The sequence below is a fragment of the Neopsephotus bourkii genome, unplaced genomic scaffold (genome assembly GCF_033783945.1).
Source record: "Neopsephotus bourkii isolate Nb327-2 ecotype Australia unplaced genomic scaffold, CSIRO-AGI_Nbou_v1 NB_1526, whole genome shotgun sequence".
Classification (NCBI taxonomy): Eukaryota; Metazoa; Chordata; class Aves; order Psittaciformes; family Psittacidae; genus Neopsephotus; species Neopsephotus bourkii.
In genome coordinates, this window is record NW_026902002.1 from 2,740,989 (window position 1) to 2,760,369 (window position 19,381).

Consider the following 19,381-nt stretch of genomic DNA (forward strand, 5'->3'; position numbering starts at 1 on the left):
TTTAATACAATAGTCAACTGTAAGAGGACCTAAGCTTTAGAAGCTGCTGTAAATAGTTGGTTTCTAAGGGAAGTAGAGGAGAACCTTCAAGATATATTTTGGCTTAAAAAGTAATGGTTGGGTTATTAACGATCAGTTTGAGCAGCTATATACAACAGTTACGGATTTCTGTAATAGGTAGTTGTTTACATTATCATACTTTGTATGTTAACCTATGAGTTGAATATAAGATCTGAAATAATAGAATTGCTTGGACTTTAAAAACAATTGTACAAGGATCCTGGAAACCAAGTATCAGCCCTGAACATAACTGACCTTGTATTTATTGCTCATTAAAAGTCACTGCTTTCTTTTATGGTGCTAACAGTTGAAAAAGATCCGCTCCTTACTTTTGGCTGGAGCTGCAGAATATGATAACTTCTTCCAACACTTAAGACTTCTGGATGGAGCATTTAAATTATCTGCTAAAGACCTGCGGTCTCAAGTAGTACGAGAGGCTTGTATCACGTTGGGGTGAGTTTGCTTTCTAAACACACTTGAACTGTGATGTATCAAAAAGGAACTGGCAATGGTTAAAACACATTCAGGATGTAACATGGGCTGCTAGTACTACGTGGTTATAGGTAGAACATGCTTTTGCTACAGCTGTTTAATACCGCATCCATGTAGGCCACTAATTGTAGTTCTGTCAAACTTTGTTCCTGAGTTTTAAACAATGCTGAGTTGAAACATGCTGAAAGGATGAGCAAGGCAGGCATTCATGTGCTGAGTAGGGAAGGATTGAACAATAAAGTTGAAATGTCTGTTTTGTTCTGTCTTGGGCTGAGCTGCTTAGGTTTGACATTTTATCCTTTGTGAAATGCTTCAAGAAGGGTGCCATAGTGTTTTTTACAGCTTTTTTGAAATTTATGTATCCTTAAGCAAAATAGGCAGATTCAGAGGAACCGTAATATAAACTAACAAGTTGAAAAAATACATTCTTTTGGCATGATCCCATTTGATAATAAACTTTTAGCTGTGCTAGTTACATTATTTTATGCTGAACTTACTGTTTCTCAAAGTTCAGATGGGTATAGTATAGACATTTGATGGGAAAGTGAAGAAACATTTTTCAGACGTGGTGTATTCTCTCCTTCGGAGTTGGAGAGGAGATGACAGTTATGAGGACTGAGATGTCAGATGTGCTTATGTCAGATTTCTGTAGAACTCGCTTAATCCTCAGCATGACTTGTCAGCATGACTTCATTCTGTTTTTCAGACATTTATCATCAGTTCTGGGAAACAAGTTTGACCATGGGGCAGAAGCCATCATGCCAACAATTTTTAATCTAATTCCGAATAGTGCCAAAGTCATGGCCACTTCTGGTGTTGTGGCAGTTAGATTAATCATTCGAGTAAGTATACATCAAAAAAAAGAACAATGTTATTTCCAAATACTGTGGAGTTTGAGGAAATATGAATGTTGATGCAATGAAAATTTGATTAAGTGCCTAATCTACTTATCTGCTTGTGCTGGGTTTGGCTATCTCAGGTGCCATGCAGCTTTGTGTAGATTATGATAGTTAAACCCTGCCATAATAGTAGGAAGAATACTTCTTTGCAGAGTAAGATATTTGCATCCCCCTAAGAGCTGAGCAAACTTTTTTCTTTGAATGGGCTTTAAACCTGCCTTGCAGGACACACTCATCCTTTTAATTATGCTCTAAAACTCCTCACAGACAGTGCATGTTTCCTGAAACCGTTAGGTTACAGGAGTGACTTCTGTCTAATGATTCACTGGGGAAGCTGTAGATAGCCTGATAGCTTTCAAGTTGTCACCACTGACAGTTTAGATCCTACTGTGTGCCTTCAGCTCCTTGATTCACTGCAGCCTGTCATCATACAAAAAAAAATAATATTGAAGGTATTTAACAAATAATCAAAATATCTTCCTGTATCTTAGTGTAGCTTTACTTAGTTCCATTTTTAAGAATTGAACAGAGTATCTACATGCTGGGTCAGGTCACTGAAAGAGATAGCTTTTTGTTCCATGGAACTGTTGTGTAAAGTTTTTTCCCTGGTTGTTTTTTGTTCTAGCATACACACATCCCTCGATTAATACCCATCATAACCAGTAATTGTACCTCCAAGTCTGTTGCAGTTAGAAGGTAAGCCTTAAGTTTGAATTTACTTTTGTTTTACTGATAAATACGTTCACATGTACTTTCTGGTAACATTTATGTATTTGTTTTTATTCGTGAAAAGGGTTGATAGGCACACCTGAAGGATGCATCTTGCTCTCCCCCATGAACTGCGATCAAATTCAAAGTCAGCTGTCTTGTATAAGTCTCAGTACTGCAGAGAAGTCATTTTTCCACAGAGATTTTTTTTGTTGATTTTTTTAATTTAAACTGAACTTTGTGCTTATGTGTCATTATAACATTGTATTATTTTGGCATTTTTACAGACATGTCCCTGTTCTCCATTACTAGCAGTTACAGTTAAATGTTTTTTTTGAGCCAGTCAGCAGAAGTAGTGTTCTGTGATGGCATCATCTGAATTTGAACTGGATGTGTTAATGGTCTCCTCTGCACTTAAAATCTAAGTGTATTTCAGTCACTGTGAGACTTGCCCAGTCCATGTAGATTGGCTAGTTCTCTTCCACTTAGCCAAAAAATGCTTTGTGATTGCTGAATTTGGTGAAAAACCTTGAATAAGTAACAGTGCACTTGTGCTTTTGTTTCCTGAAATGAGGAAAGGAGATTAAATATGAAAAGATCTCTCTCCACATGAAGCTAAATGTGAAATTTCTGTGTGCAGTCTTAACAGGGACAAAGTATAGAAAGTATGAATATTTTGGGCCTGTATCACATTTAATGAAAAAAAGGGGCTTTCTGGATTGTGTTCTGTGAAGCCCTCTATCCAGGGCTGTATTGATGGCATTTGATGTTTGTTATCAGGGTCATTACCAAATTCTAATGTCTAAAAAACTTCATAACAAAAAAACAGCTGTTGTTCAAAGGCAGGCATGGCAGTCAGTGTGTCTCTGTTAACCCTGAGAACTCAGCATTTCTTCTCTTTCTTCTCTCAGGCGCTGTTTTGAATTTTTAGATTTATTGTTGCAGGAGTGGCAAACACACTCCCTAGAAAGGTAAGCTCTGAAAACAAACAGGTTAATGATTTCTTGCATATGTCTGCAGGGTTAATTCTGAAGAGAGGATAATCTAGGAGGTGAGATTATATCAGGTAGCTCTTGTAGAGATTTTTTGCCACAGAAAAGCATGTACATATGTGCACACATGCTATTTGTTCTGGCAGAGTTCAATGAGTCTGTCTCCTGTGCCAGCTTTGTAAAACCTGGCTGAGTGAATCTCTGAACTCAACAGATTTTTGTGTGTGTGTGTGGGGGGGGGTTGTTTGTTTGTTTTGGGGTGTGGGGTTTTTTGTTTTTTTTTCCACTTTCCCTTTTCACCCTAAAGTGAGATGATGAAGTGAAGGCTACAGCACGTCTGTGGGAGGTTCTGAGGCTCCTACAGTACTTCAGACCAATGAACAATTAAAGTAACTGGGGGAAAAGAGACTGGGACACAATTTCCTTAGCCTTACAATGTACAAGACTATTTAACCTTTAAGAGAGTGGTTTTGCACCCAGGAAATTTCTGGCTAACTGAAGACTGACCTCTGAAGAATGCTGCTTGGCTTTTCGTAGTCAGCAGTGTGGGTGAGAGAAAACTGATTTGTAAGACCAAGTAAATAAATAAAGGCTCCAAAGGAAATGGGATGATGTGATGAACTGCTGTTCTCAACCAAGGCAAAATCAAATTACTCATTTGTTTGTATGGTGCATCTTTTTGTACTGCTGGATAATGTTTTCCTTATTTCAGACACATATCAGTGTTAGCTGAAACAATAAAGAAGGGAATTCATGATGCAGACTCTGAAGCCAGGATAGAGGCAAGAAAGTAAGTGGATGCTGGTTTTGGCGTCTCGTCTTCCATCCCTTCTTTGCCCCTGTTGTGTTGTCAGTGTTATTGCATGTTGGGGATTGAAGTCCAGACAGGTTAGATTCTCTCCTGGCAGTTGATGCCAACTTTGCCTTGGCTTCAGTGGGTGTCTGTACTTCAATGAGACTGCTTACTTCAGCAGATGTCATACGAGGTTGATCACATGGGGCTGAGTTATATATGTATTGCATCTTATAACAACGTTTCACTGGTTTCACTTTGTTCTTGTACTGTTTTATTGCCATTTTCTGTCTGAGTGTGTAACTAAGAGTCTAGAATAGAGAACTTGTAACCTTGTCTGTCTTTTTGACATTTGAGTTCCTTGTAGTTAACTGAGATTGCTCCTGTTTAGTACAAAAATATTATTATTTCTGATATTTTTTCTCTTTTTGGCCTGTATGCAAGACCTAGGATGAAGTGATGCTTGGCACAAGTATAAACTGGAAGAGGAGTAGTTGGAGAGTAGCCCTGCAGAAAGGGATCTGGGGGTGCTGGTTGACAGTCCAGTGCTGATTGCAGTGTGCCCTGGCAGTCAAGAGGGCAAACTGCATCCTTGGGTATATTAAACACAGCATAACCAGACAGTCAAGAGAGGCAATTATTGGGCTGTATTCAGCATTGGTGTGGCCTTACCTTTAATACTGTGTGGAGTTCTGGGCCGCACAATTGAAGAAGGATGTGAAAGGCCTTGAATTGTGTCCAGAGGAGGGCGATAAGGCTGGTGAAAAGGCTGGAAGCAATGTCCTCTGAGGAGCAACTAAGGACTTTGGGCTTCTCTAGTTCGGAGAAAAGGAGGCTCTCTACATCTTCCTGAGGACAAAAGGTGGAAGAGGGAGGTGCTGATCTTGACTCTAGTTTCCAGTGGTAGGATGAGAGGGAATAGTTCAAAGCTGTGCCGGGGGAGCTTTTATACTGGATATTTTGAAGCATTTCTTTAACGAGGGGGTGCTTAAACACTGGAGCAGGCCTCCTGGAGAGAAGGTTGATGCCCCAAGCCTGTCAGTGTGTAAGAGGCATTTGGATTTCCTTAACAACACACTTTAACTTTTGGTCAGTCATGAATTGGTCAGGCAGCTGAACTAGATGACAGTTCTAGGTCACTTCCAGCTGAAATAGTCTATTCTATTGTTATTTGCTACTCTTGAAATTAAAGTCCTTGTCCTAATACATTGCTAACTGGTATCTTAAATTAAGGAAATATTTTATTACACTGCAATAATAATATCTCTTAAATTTCCGTTACGTGATTGCACTTATATTAGTATGCTGAGGTACTAGGATCATGCTCTCCTGGACAGAAAGCTACAGAAATTTTTTTCCTCAGAGAATCCTGTGAAACATTAAATCAATGAGCAATAGATTTTATCAATCTAAATGCTGTATTATAAGCAGAGGTGTTTCATAGCAGGACCGTTTAAAACCCTTTAGAAAGATAACACGTCCATCACTGAAAAATACAGTAGGCACTGAGATTTCACAGCAGGTGACTAGTTAAGCTGAGCAGACAGCTAGGAGAATGGCATGAGACTTCAGAAAACTTGCTTATTTCTCTCTTCACATGTTTCTTAATTAGCAGTGTGGGTGATTGTAAAACAGAAATTTCTTTCCTTCTAGTGATATCAGAATGCATGTGATTCGTGAGGCACTGAGGGCAATTCTTGCTTCATTTAACAGTCGTACTCTTAAACTGCCCATTAATTGCCCCCTGAAAAGTGCTGAGAGTCTTCGTCTCCTTTATGATGAGAATGAATGGTGTTTAACCATGAGCCAGGAGTTTTGGACCGGGGAAGAATTCTTCCCTCATTTAAAAATGCTCTTTTATTTTCAGCATGACACTGATTGGAAGTCTGTGGGAGCATCTCTTTCCTTGTCCTCGTTGTTTTTTCCCAAAAAGGCACTCAATAGCCTCAACTCAGTACAGATTTGTCTCTGCAAAACTGTGGGAGAGCTGTTTGTTAAACTTAAGGAAGCAAACAACACCCACTGGTGTTTTCCTGAATCAGGCCCATGTATGTGTATTCTGCTTTTGGCATGTTTCAAAGTAGCTATTGGGCATCCATCCCAAACTGGTATTAGTCTAGTAGGTCTACCATCTCACGTGTATGATAAAGCCAGCCAAAGGGATGAAGGTTGCTTCTGTAATAAAGGTTTATTGGCTACTTGTGTTTTTACAACACGACAAATGGTGCATTCCTCTCTTCCTGTTTTCATGTGATTTGTCTTCTGTGTGCCTGTCAGCATGGGTCGAAGAAAGTGATACTGAGTGTGTCATAGGGGTGGTAGATGATTAAAATGAACTAATATAATGAGCCAATAATGGCAGTAGTGAAAAGGGTTCTGACTCTGCCTGTGTTCTGCTGCCCCCTAAAACATGACAAGGAAATATTAACTGTATTGTTCCTTGTTTCCAGGTGTTATTGGGGTTTCCACAGTCACTTCAGCCGAGAGGCAGAGCATTTGTACCACACCTTGGAGTCTTCCTACCAGAAGGCTCTGCAATCACATTTGAAGAACTCTGACAGCATCGTGTCCTTGCCACAGTCAGATCGCTCTTCCTCCAGCTCCCAGGAGAGTCTCAAGTAAGTCTTCTGGTGTTACTACCTCTCAATTTGAACAACTATGGACAGCTCCATTGGATTGGAGGGAGCCATTGCATTGCTATGTCTCATCTGGTTATTATTTGGCCTCAACACTTGTTACTCCAGATTATTCTTTTTTTTTGTTATTTTTTTTTAGCTAACATTGCATTAAAATCAAAAGCCAGCAAAATCTGTCATTGGCTTAAAAAAATAATCAATCATTATATCGATTCTGTAAATAATTCCAGGTGCACTTAAAACAACGCTTGGATTAAAAAATTGTGTTTAGCATTAGTCCTTGAGGTGTAAATCTGCCTCTTTCCACATGAGAGAGAGAAAAAAAAATAAGCTAAACTTGAGTTGTAACTGCAATTCCATGTAATGCTTCTATTGAATGCATGTATTTTAGCTCGCCTTAGAGATAGTCAACTTGGACTTCATACGTCTGCAATTTAAGTATAAGACCCATATGAAAAATGTCTATCACTTATTGATGTAACTTTTAACATCTACAGAAAGTGTTCTTAAAATCTCCTTTTAGTCAAATAATGTGCATACTAATTCTGTTCCTAGTGCTTTTGTAAATAATTTCATGGTGGTATCATATTTACTCTTAAACAATAAATTTTGTTAGTCTATTCCAGTATATAGCTTCCTATCAGCTCGGTGTGTTTACTGAGGAAATAAATAACACAGTTACTGATGATTATGAAATACTGGTTTTGTTTTAATAAATATTTATTTATCTTCTAGCCGTCCTTTTTCTGCCAAAAGAAGTCCTACTGGAAGTACTACATCCAGAGGTGAGAACAGGAGCTGAAAACTGTGTTCAGTGTTGCTAATGAAATGTGATGAATTGGAATGAGAATTTCAGACACTATGATGTGCAAAGAACATCTTTGATCACTGCTTACTTCTCCTTAAAATGGCAACTAAGTATGTGAAATTTTTAATTAATTTTGGGTTGTACACCACATTCTGTGCATCAGCTGCTGATATAATGATGCTTTTGAAAGTTAGGATAACTGTTTTTGCTTGCACCTGAAAGGAAGGCTAAAAAGCCTTGGAAACTGTAGCCAAAATATGTTTAGCTGTGTCATAAACCACCGCTGATGCTAAAACATACATAGTCTAATAATGTGTTCAGCTTTACAATGTACTGTCATTTATTCTCTGTTGCTTTCAGCATTTTCTGGAGGCATCATCTGCACACAAGTCCTACAGTGTTAAATTCAGTCTTGTCGCTAATCTGTTTTTACTGTTGGATGGAATATTTATGTGCAGCTTTCCTGTTCTAAGTAAATGCATACAATAAGTAATAAATTTTAATACAAAATACAATAGACAAAACTTTCTTGGGAAAAGATAACCTGCTTTCTACACCAGACTAAGATCGGGTTCTGGCTTGCTTGTGTATGCAGTACGCTCTGAGACCTTTGATTCAAGGAGCTATTGTTGTGTTACTTACTTGATTGTGCATACAAATGCATGTTTGCTTGCAGCTGAATAATCAAGCTTCATGCTTAAGAAGGTAAGCATCTGCAGATGATGGGAACAGCAGTCCTCAGGAGAAGATGAGGTGTTGGAAAAGAAATAAGTAGGACCTGGACTGAAAGACTTGCAGGTCTATTTTGGCCAGCAACTCCCAAGCTGGTGATGGGTACTGTCACTGAACTTTCACATCTACATTCTGTTAGAAATTTCTTTATTATTGGCCTGGCAGCCTTTTTGATCTCAGCATTTAGGCTAGTGGCTGATAAAGTTCTTAGAGGCAGCATCAGGTTAGCATTGAAATATCTTTGCAGGCAGTGTGGGGAAGCCTACATTGCCCTGATAAAGCATTCTTAGGTATTTCAGTACCAGCAGGGAGCATTAAAAGTAGCACATTAAACTGCTTGCCAGGCTCTTTGAAGCACACAGATAAAAAAAAAATTAATCTTCTTTATTCTGGATCTCCCACTCCCATCTGCAGCATCTACAGTAAGTACAAAATCTGTGTCAACACCAGGATCTCTGCAACGATCCCGCAGTGACGTCGATGTGAATGCAGCAGCTAGTGCCAAGTCAAAAGTGACGTCTTCTGGATCATCCACCCCCTTCAGTTCTGCTGCAGCCTTGCCCCCAGGCTCATACGCATCACTAGGTAAATCTACGTGTTCTACTCTTGCAGTTAGCTTTCTTTGCTAGTAGAAAGTGCCTCATAGTTTTATTTGAATATTGAACTCTTAACTAGAAGAACGTATCCCTGAGATAGTTACCAGCTCTCTAGGATCAGTGTGTGATCTCTTGCCCTTTGGGATTAAGGAAAAAGTTTGGAACAGAACTGACTTGAAGCAACTTCTTAGGTTTTGAATGGTTTAATAGTCTGTGTCTCATTCTTCCTTCTGGGGAAAAGCAGATCTTACTATGATTCTGAGACGTTGAGGACTGCTCAATTCCTTTTGACATGTCCCTCTGTCTCTTTTCCTTATCTTCCTTCCCTCCTTTCCTGAAACTGGTTTTCTGTTAACTGCTTTATCTTTTGAGTAGTACATCTTAGTTGAGTTTGACTGCTTTCTGTTTTACGAAAGAGAGATGTAAAAACAAAGAGAAGTCATCTGCCTTCTAATTTCATCATGCACATATAAGTATCTGTTTCTTATGCTGACTCTTTCTGGCCTATAGCCACACGTCACATTATTCTCTCAGAGCATTGCGTATCACTTTCAGGTGCCTCAGGGGTTCTTACAACAAAGCTTGCATTTGATCTTTCTCTCTTCAAGATGCCATTGAAGGAGGCATGGAGGAGGAAATGCAAGGTGGTGATTGACACCATACTTGCAGAGCTTCAACTCGGTTATGATCAGCTCAACAGAGCTGATTTCATTGATTTACAAGAGGGAGAAAAATCAGAAATCGGTGATCTTGATTTAAGCTGTGTAGATTGTCTTCACTGAGTTGAGAAGTGTCTTCTCCTTACTGTAGGGCATTTGATCTTTAGTCTGCTAAAACATACTTGATGAATTACATAGGGGTGGTTTCTATAGATTCCTTTTGTGGACAGGTTTCTTTCATATTTGAAATGTTTTACCTTGGCTTAAATATGTTGGTTGCATTTGGTTCAGCAGTTGAATTCTTATTCTGACTTAAATTATTCATTCTTGGTTCAAGATTTAGAAAATGCAATACAGAACATGAAGTTGATCAATAATAGCATGCTTTCGAGCTTACAGATGCAACTGTTTTTCAGTCAGTGCTGTGTACTGGCTTCAGTGGCAAAACTCCTTTTGAACAATTTTCTGTTATGAAGAAGAACGGAAAAGGGTGGGAAGTATCTACTAATGTTGGCTTGGTCCTTGAAGCCAGGGACTGAATACAGCGTTAGTCTTGGTCTTAAAAGAGACTGTAGCAGAAAACCAGCATTATTTTTAACTGAAGCAAATGTGGTACTTCTGAAGGGCCTGCTTTCTCTTTGATCTAGTAGGGACGCTTTTCACCTGTGTGTGCCCATGAGAGAAGTGGAGAGACAAACAATGAAAATGGAGTTTGGCAAAGATTAATTATTGCAGGAGGGAAAACCTGGAAGCATCTTCTTCAGAAACATCAAGCTGCTCAAACTTCTTTCATTTATTTGTGTTATTTTTTTTTTTTTGCATATTTCTGTAGCTAATATATAGTGCCCACTTCTGTTGATGTTACTAATTTTCCTTATTAACCCTTTCCTTGTTGTTTTTTTTTTTTTTTTTAATTTGCCTAAAGATGGTACTACCACTAAAACTGAGGGTAAGCAGTCTCTCTGTGTAACTGAGGTGTGTCCACAGTTGTACCACCCTACCTGGTCTCTGTTCTCAAAGTGTTATCTGGTTCTCATCCATGTTCACTGGTGACCTGCATGAGGTGTTGCATGGTTGTCCTGCTCATTTTGATGCCATGGGGTATTCTTCACTTTCTCTTTGAGCTCCTCCCTGGTAACAGGCACCAGTCTGCTTTTGTGACTTGGCTTCTGATAATAAAGTTGTATGTGGGTTTTTGTATTTAAAGGACTGTTTTTGGTTGAAGGTGACCTGTGCACAGATTAAAAAAGAAAACAAAACACAAAAAAACCCAACCAACCCAACACCCGGCTTGTGTTTTCTTGCTCCGCGATGTGTAAAGGTTTGCTGTGTTTTTCCATCCAAAGTTCAGGTCACAACTGCCAAATGCTTTCGGGAAGACTGGGCAGTGAGAAAATTGAATGAGATGATCACATGGCAGAAAAATGAGGACAGTAAACAATGATCTCTAAGGAGGGAATATTTAGTCAACCTCTTTAAACCTGAGCTCTTTTTGTTGTCAGCTGAGTGAGATGGCTTACATCTAAGACAGTTAGAGGAAAGGCTTTTTTTTCAAGAACACCGAGCCTGCTAGTTTGCATGGGCTTCCAGTCTGTTTTTTCTGGCTCCTTGTCAAAGCTTGTTCTTTATTATTTCTCAAGTGAAAAAGATCACTGGGAAATCAGTTTTCCTGAGGTAGACAGGAGTTGAAAACAAGAATGTCTCCTAGATAGAATGAACCCCCCCCCCCCCATGCTTCCAAACCCATTTTTTCCTGATGCAAGTCTCTTTTCAAGGGATCTATTACTGTCTTGTTGACTGTGCTCGTATCCTTGATGGCTGCTTGTATTTGGATGTGGTGGTCTGAGAAGTGCCACTGTGTGCTTTTGTGATGTCTGTGTTTTCGTTACTATTATTGAGGCGTTGATTTATTATCTAGAGGGGAAGGTCTCTACCATTTTTGGAACTGATACAATGTTGAGAGATGCACTGGCTTTGCATTATGGGCAAGTGTTTGTGTTTTGTGATCTGTCAGTGATAAGGAATATGAGGTCGGCCTAAACACCTGTATTTCTAAATCAGTAGTTTATTAGATGAGAGTTCCAAATTGTTGCAATACTGAGCTTTTTTTTTATTCATTGCTGACCCTTCTTTATTTTCTTCCTTTCTTCCCAGTTTTCAAACCTTTCTATTTTTGACCTAACTTTGAAATGTTAATCTGTTGAAATTTAATTGACGTTTGATGTTAATTTATGAAATATCTTATGCATCTCAATCCTCTCCTAGGATAATAATATCTGTGGAGGCTTCTTATAATAGTTGTCCTCTGGGATACCTTTATTTTTAGTAAATGCTTCATTGTCATAATGCAGAAAGGTGAGGATTTTTATTTGATTTGGGGTTTGGTTTTGTTTTGTTTTTTCAGTTCAGCTACACTGAAAGCAGGTTGGAGTTGGTAAAAATCTGTAAAACCTGCTTGAACTTCATAAAGACTTTTGACATTGTCTGTTTCTCATGAAGTCTTCATAGGCAAGCCCAGGAAGTGCAGGCTGGATGAGCAGATGGCAAGACAAGTCTTAGTAGATGGCAACCCAGGTCTTAGGGTTATGATCAGTGGCACAGAGTCTAGTGGGAGACTGTAGCTAGTGGTGTCCCTTGAGGGTCAGTACTGGGTCCAGTATTAGAATCATAGAATAGTTTGGGTTGGAAAGGACCTTAAGATCATCTAGTTCCAGCCCCCTGCTATGGGTATTGTTTAAGTTATTCTTGGATTAAGGGATAGAGAGTACCCTCAGCAAGTTTGCTGATGCTACGAAACTGGTAGGAGCAGATGGTACCCCAGAGTGCTGCCCTGTTATTCAGAAGGATCTAGACAGGCTGGAGAGATGAGCAGAGGAACATGTTGAAATTCAGCAGACAAGTGCAGGGCCCTGCACCTGTGGAGGAATTATCCCCTGTATCAGTACAGGCTGAGGGCTGATCTGCTGGAAGGTAGCTCTGCAGAGAGGGACCTGGGGATCCTGGGAGTCCTGGTGGACAGCAAGTTGTCAATGAGCCAGCAGTGTGCCCCCATGGCGAAGAAGGCCAATGGGCTGCATTACGAAGAGTGTGGCCAGCAAGTCAGGGAGTCTCTACTCAGCCCTGGTGAGGCCTCACCTGGAATACTGTGTCCAGTTCCAGGCTCCCCAGTACAATGGAGACATGGAGCTCATGAAACAAGTCCAGGGAAGGGCTACTAGAATGATTCGGGGTCTGGTGCATCTCTCTTCAGAGGAAATGCTGAGGGAGCTGGGCCTGTTTGGCAAAGAGGAGGCTCAGGGGGAATCTGATCAATGTAGGTAAGTATCTGAAAGGCAGGTGTCAAGAGGATGGGACCAGGCTCCTCTCAGTGGTGCCAGGTGATAGATAGGGTAAGAGGAAACACGCATAAACGAAAGCACAGGAAGTTCTGCCTGAATATGAGGAAGAACTTTACTGTGAGGGTGACTGAGCATTGGAATAGGTTGCCCACAGAAGTTGTGGAGTCTCCTGCTCTGGAGATATTCAGGAGCTGTTTGGACGCAATCCTGAATAATGTGCTCAAGGAGAACCTGCTTGAACAGGGAGGTTGGACTAGATGACCTCTGGTGGTCCCTTCCAGCCTCAACTATTCTGTGAACTGAAACATAAGTCACTTGAAGTCAAAGACTGTGAGATGAACTTTCAGAAATGGAGTTCTCCCTCCCCTTAGTGCAAAATACCAGATCTCATCTCTTCTTTTTCCTGTAGGATTTTCTATTTTTTGGAAGACTGAAGATCAGGGAGAGTTACAACAACATGGCACACCACAGCTAGAGCATGTGAAGGATGAGTTTAATCACTGTATGAAACTCTTCGTCTTTGTTTTCCTTTGAGACACTTGTGGGAAAAACAGCTTTTGTTCAAGATTCAGTGTGTCCTACAGATGAGAGCTGAGAAAGGTCTTCTGCCAAGTCTCTCATCTTGCAGAGTTTGTCAGTAACTACAAGGAAGGCAAAACTTCTTTCTTGACATAAATGTAAAAAATAAGAGGGCAGGGGAAGAGAAAAAACATCCCCTTGCTCTGGAAATACCTGTGTGAGCAAGAGACACTGTTGGAACATAAACCAGAAATTCCATCCACATTTGTGTCCCTGTATTTTTTTATTTTTTTTTTTTTTTCAGGTCACCAGTAAGTCATTTGAGAGCAAATCCCTGTGGGTTTTTGTCTGGTTCAGCCTGATGTTAAATCTGCAGTCTGGTTCCCATCATGGCTTTGTGTAGCTACAGTGTAAAAGTTCTGCACCTTCCCCTCAGCCAGGAGCCAGCATTGTGCAAACTTGGCAGTTCCCATCTGCTTGCCCTCGGTTCTCCTCAGTGTTTTGGTTTTGAGTCAGGCATCTAAAAACAGGAGCAAGGTAGAGTGGGTTATGCCAGTGGCAAGAATTCAAGAGCTGAGTCCGTTGATTTTTAAGCAGCGTCACCCCAATTGACAAATGCTGTTGAAATGAGCTTCCTTCTGTGAATCTATATATTCCTTAAATCTGTGCAGGTCTTCTGCTGTCTTTCTGCTGTGAGGCTGTATCTTCATATGATGCACCATTTTGTCTTGATTGCCCAGATGTATGGGAATCTCTTTAAGAGCTTTGCAGGTAGAAAGCTTGTAAGTTCCAAATCTTCATAGTCTAGATCAGGACTTCACAGCTAGTATTATGCAGGTAGCAGCTGTGCCATGTTTGTTATGCCTGATTAAAAGGAAACCTTAGAAAAAGCTTCTGCTTGTTTTATCATGAAATGGCTTTTCAAGGAATATTTTTTGAAAGGTGCATAATGATGACTTTCATTACAGAATAATGGTCCAGAGCCTTTGTTATCTGGTTACCTTATCTCAAAGTGGGTATAAAGACAAGCCTTTCCCACGAGGGAAATGCTGGTCTGTTGTGAAGGTGGCAAGTTTAAACCAAAATCAGCAGTTTTCAGAGTCAGTGGCACAGGTGGTTTTTTTTGATAGTTTTTATTATTCATCAGAAAGGAAATAAAATCTGGTTTATTATTGTTTTCAGATAACTTCAGCTCAAAAAGATGATCTGCTCAGTTGGACATCTTGAGCACCTTACCAAAGGCTTTGGGAGTAACACAGATTGTAAGAAATTCCTGTTTTCTTTTCTGCCTTAAAGCTCTCCCTTGTCCTCAAGGGGCAAGGCTGGATTCAAAGGTATGACTGAATGTTGTACCTTAAATGGAAACGCTCAGGTAGAGGGCTTCTTTGTTCTCTTGGTCCATCCCTTTGCAAGTACTGACTTGATTTGCCTGTGCATGTTGGTGTAAGGCAAGGTGGTGGCACTGTTGTTCTCTTATCCCTCTGCTTTGGAGGGAGTTCTCATGCAAAACCTAGAAACGGCATACATTGATGGTTTCCAGTAAGGGTTGACTGCTTCTCAGAGGAAATTATGGTGCAGAGTCAGGTCTTACGCTAGTATGATGTTGGACACATGCTAAATAAACATAGAAACTATTCCAGGAGTGGAATAGTTTATCCTTAAAGCATATTTTTTCATTGATGTGCGTGTGTGTGTGTGTGTGTGTGCGTGTGTGTGTGTGTGTGTGTGTCAGATGTCCATGTGTCATTTAGCAGTGACACAGCTAGGGGGGGTCCTAGAGGCTGTTTTAACAATGTTTTTCTTTAAGTGGGGGAAATAACCCAGTGCTGAGTAACCTAAATGCGTTAACCTGGTCCATAGTGAGACCATTACTGTCCCAGTGGTTCTATATATAACTTGTATGGTTATATATATATCACTATTTACAGCATGGAATGAGTTATACTGAGTTGTGGAGCTGTGATATACAATTTTTAGATTATATGAAACAATTTTCTTCAGTGTGATATACAGGCTGTGTCTCATAAAGCCAATGTCTGTTCTGGGCACTGGGGATGAAGATACTGCAGTACCCACCCAGGGTTGCTCAGAGCAGTGCTGCCAGATGAAGCCTCTTGTAACACAGAAACATTAACATACGACTCTTCCTTCACTTTTTCCTTTTCTTTAAAAGGAAGACTAAAACAACCTTCCTAGGCTTAGGCAGATGTTAGACATTTCAGGGTTGACTCTGATCCATTGATTGTTGTAAAAATGTAAATTAAAGTAACTTTAAAAAATAAAACCAAAACCTCCTAAACCCCCCTCCACAAATGGTTTCTTAACAAAAAGCATGGAGCCTTTCAAGATATTCCATGTACCAACAGTAATGTGTCACATGTTGAATTTAGGTCAGTGGCTTTTTTATGGAAATACTTGTGTGTTTTTTGGGGACAGTTGGGACGGTCTTTGTCCTTTTGCTGCTGTTGTCAGGATACAGTAATCCTTTTAAAAGCAGCAGAAAAATAATGGTTATGAAATATGAATTGCTACATGTGCAGTTTGAGCTAGATATGGAAACAAACCCACTTGAAAGCAAAGAAGTTTTGGTGTTTCCTTAGTTTTAACAACAAGAGAAACTCTCAGTAATTTATTTGTTATGTTACTTCTAGTCCTGATTGCAACTAGTTTTTCTGTCTGAGGTAAAATCATAAAGACAACACAAGTAGTCCTATGTGCAAATAACTCTTGGATGTGAATGCAGTCTTGTTTGCAGGCGAAATTCTTCAGGGAATGTACTAGAGACACTTTATTATATAGATGAGCTTCTATATATACATGCTGTACTTGGCGTAATATATATTAAAATACTGGTATTTTTCAAGCCAGACAAATCTTGATTCGTCTTGCATTATGATAAAGCAAATAGGTTTTGGATATTATAAGACTAATGTAAAAGTTGTGTACGTGAAGCTAAGTTTACATGTAGAATCATAGAACCATAGAATAGTTAGGGTTGGAAGGGACCTTAAGATCATCTAGTTCCAGCCCCCCTGCCATGGTCAGGGACACCTCACACTAAACCATGCCACCTAAGACTCTGTCCAACCTGGCCTTGAACACCGCCAGGGATGGAGCATTCACAACTTCCCTGGGCAACCCATTCCAGTGCCTCACCACTAGTAACATCCTAGATCTCTCTAAAGATTTTCTATCTCATACAGATTTGCCTAAAGCAATTTTGAATTCCAGCTGGTCTTTTTTTTTTTGTTTTACACCTAGAAGCTCTGGTTTGGATAGAGAAGGCTCAGCATCTTAACCTTTTTTGCTTGAAGAGTAGCTTCAAGTGACTTTCTTTGAACTATTTATCTGCTGCAAGTAAGATTAATTACCTGTATGAAGAAAGTTCATGCTTCAAGGAATACATACAACTGATGGCACTTTTTGCTTGTAACTGTGTTAAGACTTTGACCTTGAATTTGTAGTTTATCCCATAGACTAAAAAATAAAGTACTCTTGGGGTGAGCTGTTTCTGTGCAATTGCAGGATTTGTACCATTATGTCATTCTTGCATCATGAATTTCTGGTTTCTGCTGTTCCTGTTACTTGTGTGATGCATGTCCAGTGCAGTGTGAGTTTAAACCCTTGTCAGCCTTTTTCGAAGGATGGGAAAACCAGTATCAGTGTTGGGACTCTGTTTGTCCTGTGCAAGAGCAACTTTTTGTCTCTCACTTTTCTCTCTGACACCCATTAGGCCCAAATCAGTGTGTAAATCTACGAGTCCAAAAGAAAGCAGAATTTTGTTCCTGGGTATTCATTTATTCAGAAGCTGCTGAAGTTGATAGGGTCTGTCTGCTAACTCTCAGGGGTTTCGAAATAAGGCTGAGCTCTCTGTTTCTAATCCTGCTGATACTCCCATGTTAATCAAGTTTGACCCTTTAGTTCAGTGTTCTTTCTTAAAGTCCCCCGAATTGATATTAGAAGTTAATCTTAGCTTCTGTTTATATTTCTTTGGGCTTTGGATTTCCTAGGGTGGAAGAGTCACTTATTGCATATTGTTCCAGTTATAGGTGCAGAAAAAACAGAAATTTTTGAGGATCTTGTGGCCTGTGCAGAAGAGGAGGAGACATTATCAGTCCCTTCTCACCCATTGGCCCATACTCATGGCTTCCAATATTGTCAGTTACTGTGTGTAATGTTAAATTTCAGCTTGATTTACCTCCGGGACTCTGCAATGCCAAGGCCTCCTCTTGACATTCTGGAGGGATGTAAGTTAATTCCATTGCTGGTTCCTAAGACTGGGCAGGTTTAACTTCCTGACTTACTGTTTTGTACTCCTGCCACCAGAGATGCCCTCTTGGTGTGGGAAACAAAAGGAAGCCTTGAGGCTTCTGACAAGAGCGTGAGGTCCTTCTGCCGCCTTCCCTATGTATGCCTGCTTTGAACCGTATGGTAGGGCTTGGGGTATAAGCCTTGCGGCAAGATGCCCAGTGACTCCACTCACCTGTGTGTAGCTGTGCTTGTGCCAAACCTGAGAGGGAAGGGAATGAGCCAGCAGAGAGCCCTAGAGTTATGTCTGGTCATCTGTCAGGCAGACTGTAAGAGGCAAGTAATGTCATAGAGCAGAGGAGACTTACAGCATTGCTGGTGGTAAGACCATCTTAGCAGCCAGTTTCATGACTGTTATTCCTGTGTGGACATGCTCAGAGCTTGTTTAGTTGAGCCAGCCGTTAAAAAGTGGTTTGTCTGTATTTTCCCAGTTTTACATTAAGGATTTCTGCCATGCCTTGTTTGCAAACATTGTTTGAATGTAGATATCTGCATTTTACCTATTGAGTTACTTTAAAATGAGATGCTGATAGAGAGGTCTGAAGTCTGCTAGGCTTTTTTTCCTGCAAACAAGTTTAAGCTTTCTTCTCATAGTTAAACATCTCTTTGTCACTTTGTGTCTTATCAAAAACTTGCAGACCATGTTGCGAATATTTTGAGATCTCGGAGACGAACAGAGCTCTCAATCCGTTCAGCCTGGGCTGCTTGCCATTGTCTTGTCCTGCATGTGTACCTTATGTGAAGTAATTATTTTTTTTTGGGGGGGGGGGGGAGTATATATCTTCATATTTCTCTGTATGCTTACGGTGGAGACAGAGGGCAGGAGATGAATATCTGTAACCAGTGGGTGCAGTTGTCTAGACTCTTCTCTTACCTGTTGTGGTTTTTTTCCTTTTATTCTTGTGCCTGAAACTTGAAATCATTCTCTGAATGCAGGATAGCACTGGCAGGAGTCCTGAGAAACAGCTTCAGATTTGGCTGAGAACAAAGTTGTTGAAAAGTACTGGAGGCTTTCTTTGTGTTGCTCTTAATTATCATTTCTTTCCCATTAACTAGAGACAGATAATAGAAGCTTAGCGCTGGAAAGAACATTTTGTAGGGAACAGCCCTGCCCCAGGAAGGGGATGAACTGATGACCCTGTAAGCTTTTCTAGCTCAAATTTCTGTGGCTTTTTTTTATGAGGAAAGGACAGAAGAAGGACCAAGAACACTTTGAGGCTTTATATCCATTCTCTGCTTAAATAAAAAGGAGACACACAGAATCATTTTTCCACAATGTTGATTGTGTTAAATGGGACTCACTGTTACAAGTAAAGTTAGACTGATCTCGGGATAAATACAAGGGATCTGTAAACAGTGGGGAAAATTAAATGGGCCTGAAATAAAAGCGTAGTCAGGCTGCACTGACAGACTCTCACAGGAGCACATGTCAGCCTGCGCATGTAGAGCAGGATATAGAGCATCAAACTGCTAATTGGAAATGCCAGCAATGGAATTTGTGGGGGCATCTGTCACACCTGTCTCTGCAAGAGTGATCGCCTTGCCAGAAAGTAATAATTTGATACAGGAAGCAGCATTTAGGAGGCTGAAATTTTTGTTGCTGATCCTTTGTAAAGAATCTACTATAGAACAGAAGCAAAGGGTATAGAGGGGTAATGTTTTTTAATTAAACTGGCTGATAGCATTACAGAAAGCAAAGAAGTCTTTGGAGTCATGGACCATAACTCTTTCCACACCCTCCCTTATGTCTCAGCCAGTCTAATAAAAGATGTTGCCTCTCTCTGTAAAATTCTTTTGTACCCTTGTTAATTGTGTGTATAGCAACCCTGCAAGCATAGGGC

General features: G+C 40.2%; 1 protein-coding gene across 4 annotated transcripts in view; it reads left to right on the forward strand.

Moving 5' to 3' along the window:
* CLASP1 (cytoplasmic linker associated protein 1) overlaps positions 1-19,381 on the forward strand; it is a 173,015-nt gene that overhangs the window by 83,503 nt on the left and 70,131 nt on the right. For 3 of the 4 annotated variants that reach the window (XM_061370093.1, XM_061370094.1, XM_061370095.1), the window contains exons 12-19: positions 368-513; positions 1,259-1,394; positions 2,077-2,147; positions 3,071-3,130; positions 3,864-3,941; positions 6,395-6,562; positions 7,316-7,365; positions 8,535-8,705. In XM_061370093.1, coding sequence (XP_061226077.1) covers positions 368-513; positions 1,259-1,394; positions 2,077-2,147; positions 3,071-3,130; positions 3,864-3,941; positions 6,395-6,562; positions 7,316-7,365; positions 8,535-8,705 — 880 coding nt within the window. Of the gene's footprint in view, positions 1-367; positions 514-1,258; positions 1,395-2,076; positions 2,148-3,070; positions 3,131-3,863; positions 3,942-6,394; positions 6,563-7,315; positions 7,366-8,534; positions 8,706-10,300; positions 10,325-13,122; positions 13,216-19,381 lie in introns of all 4 variants that reach the window. The other variant, XM_061370092.1, reaches the window with a different exon arrangement.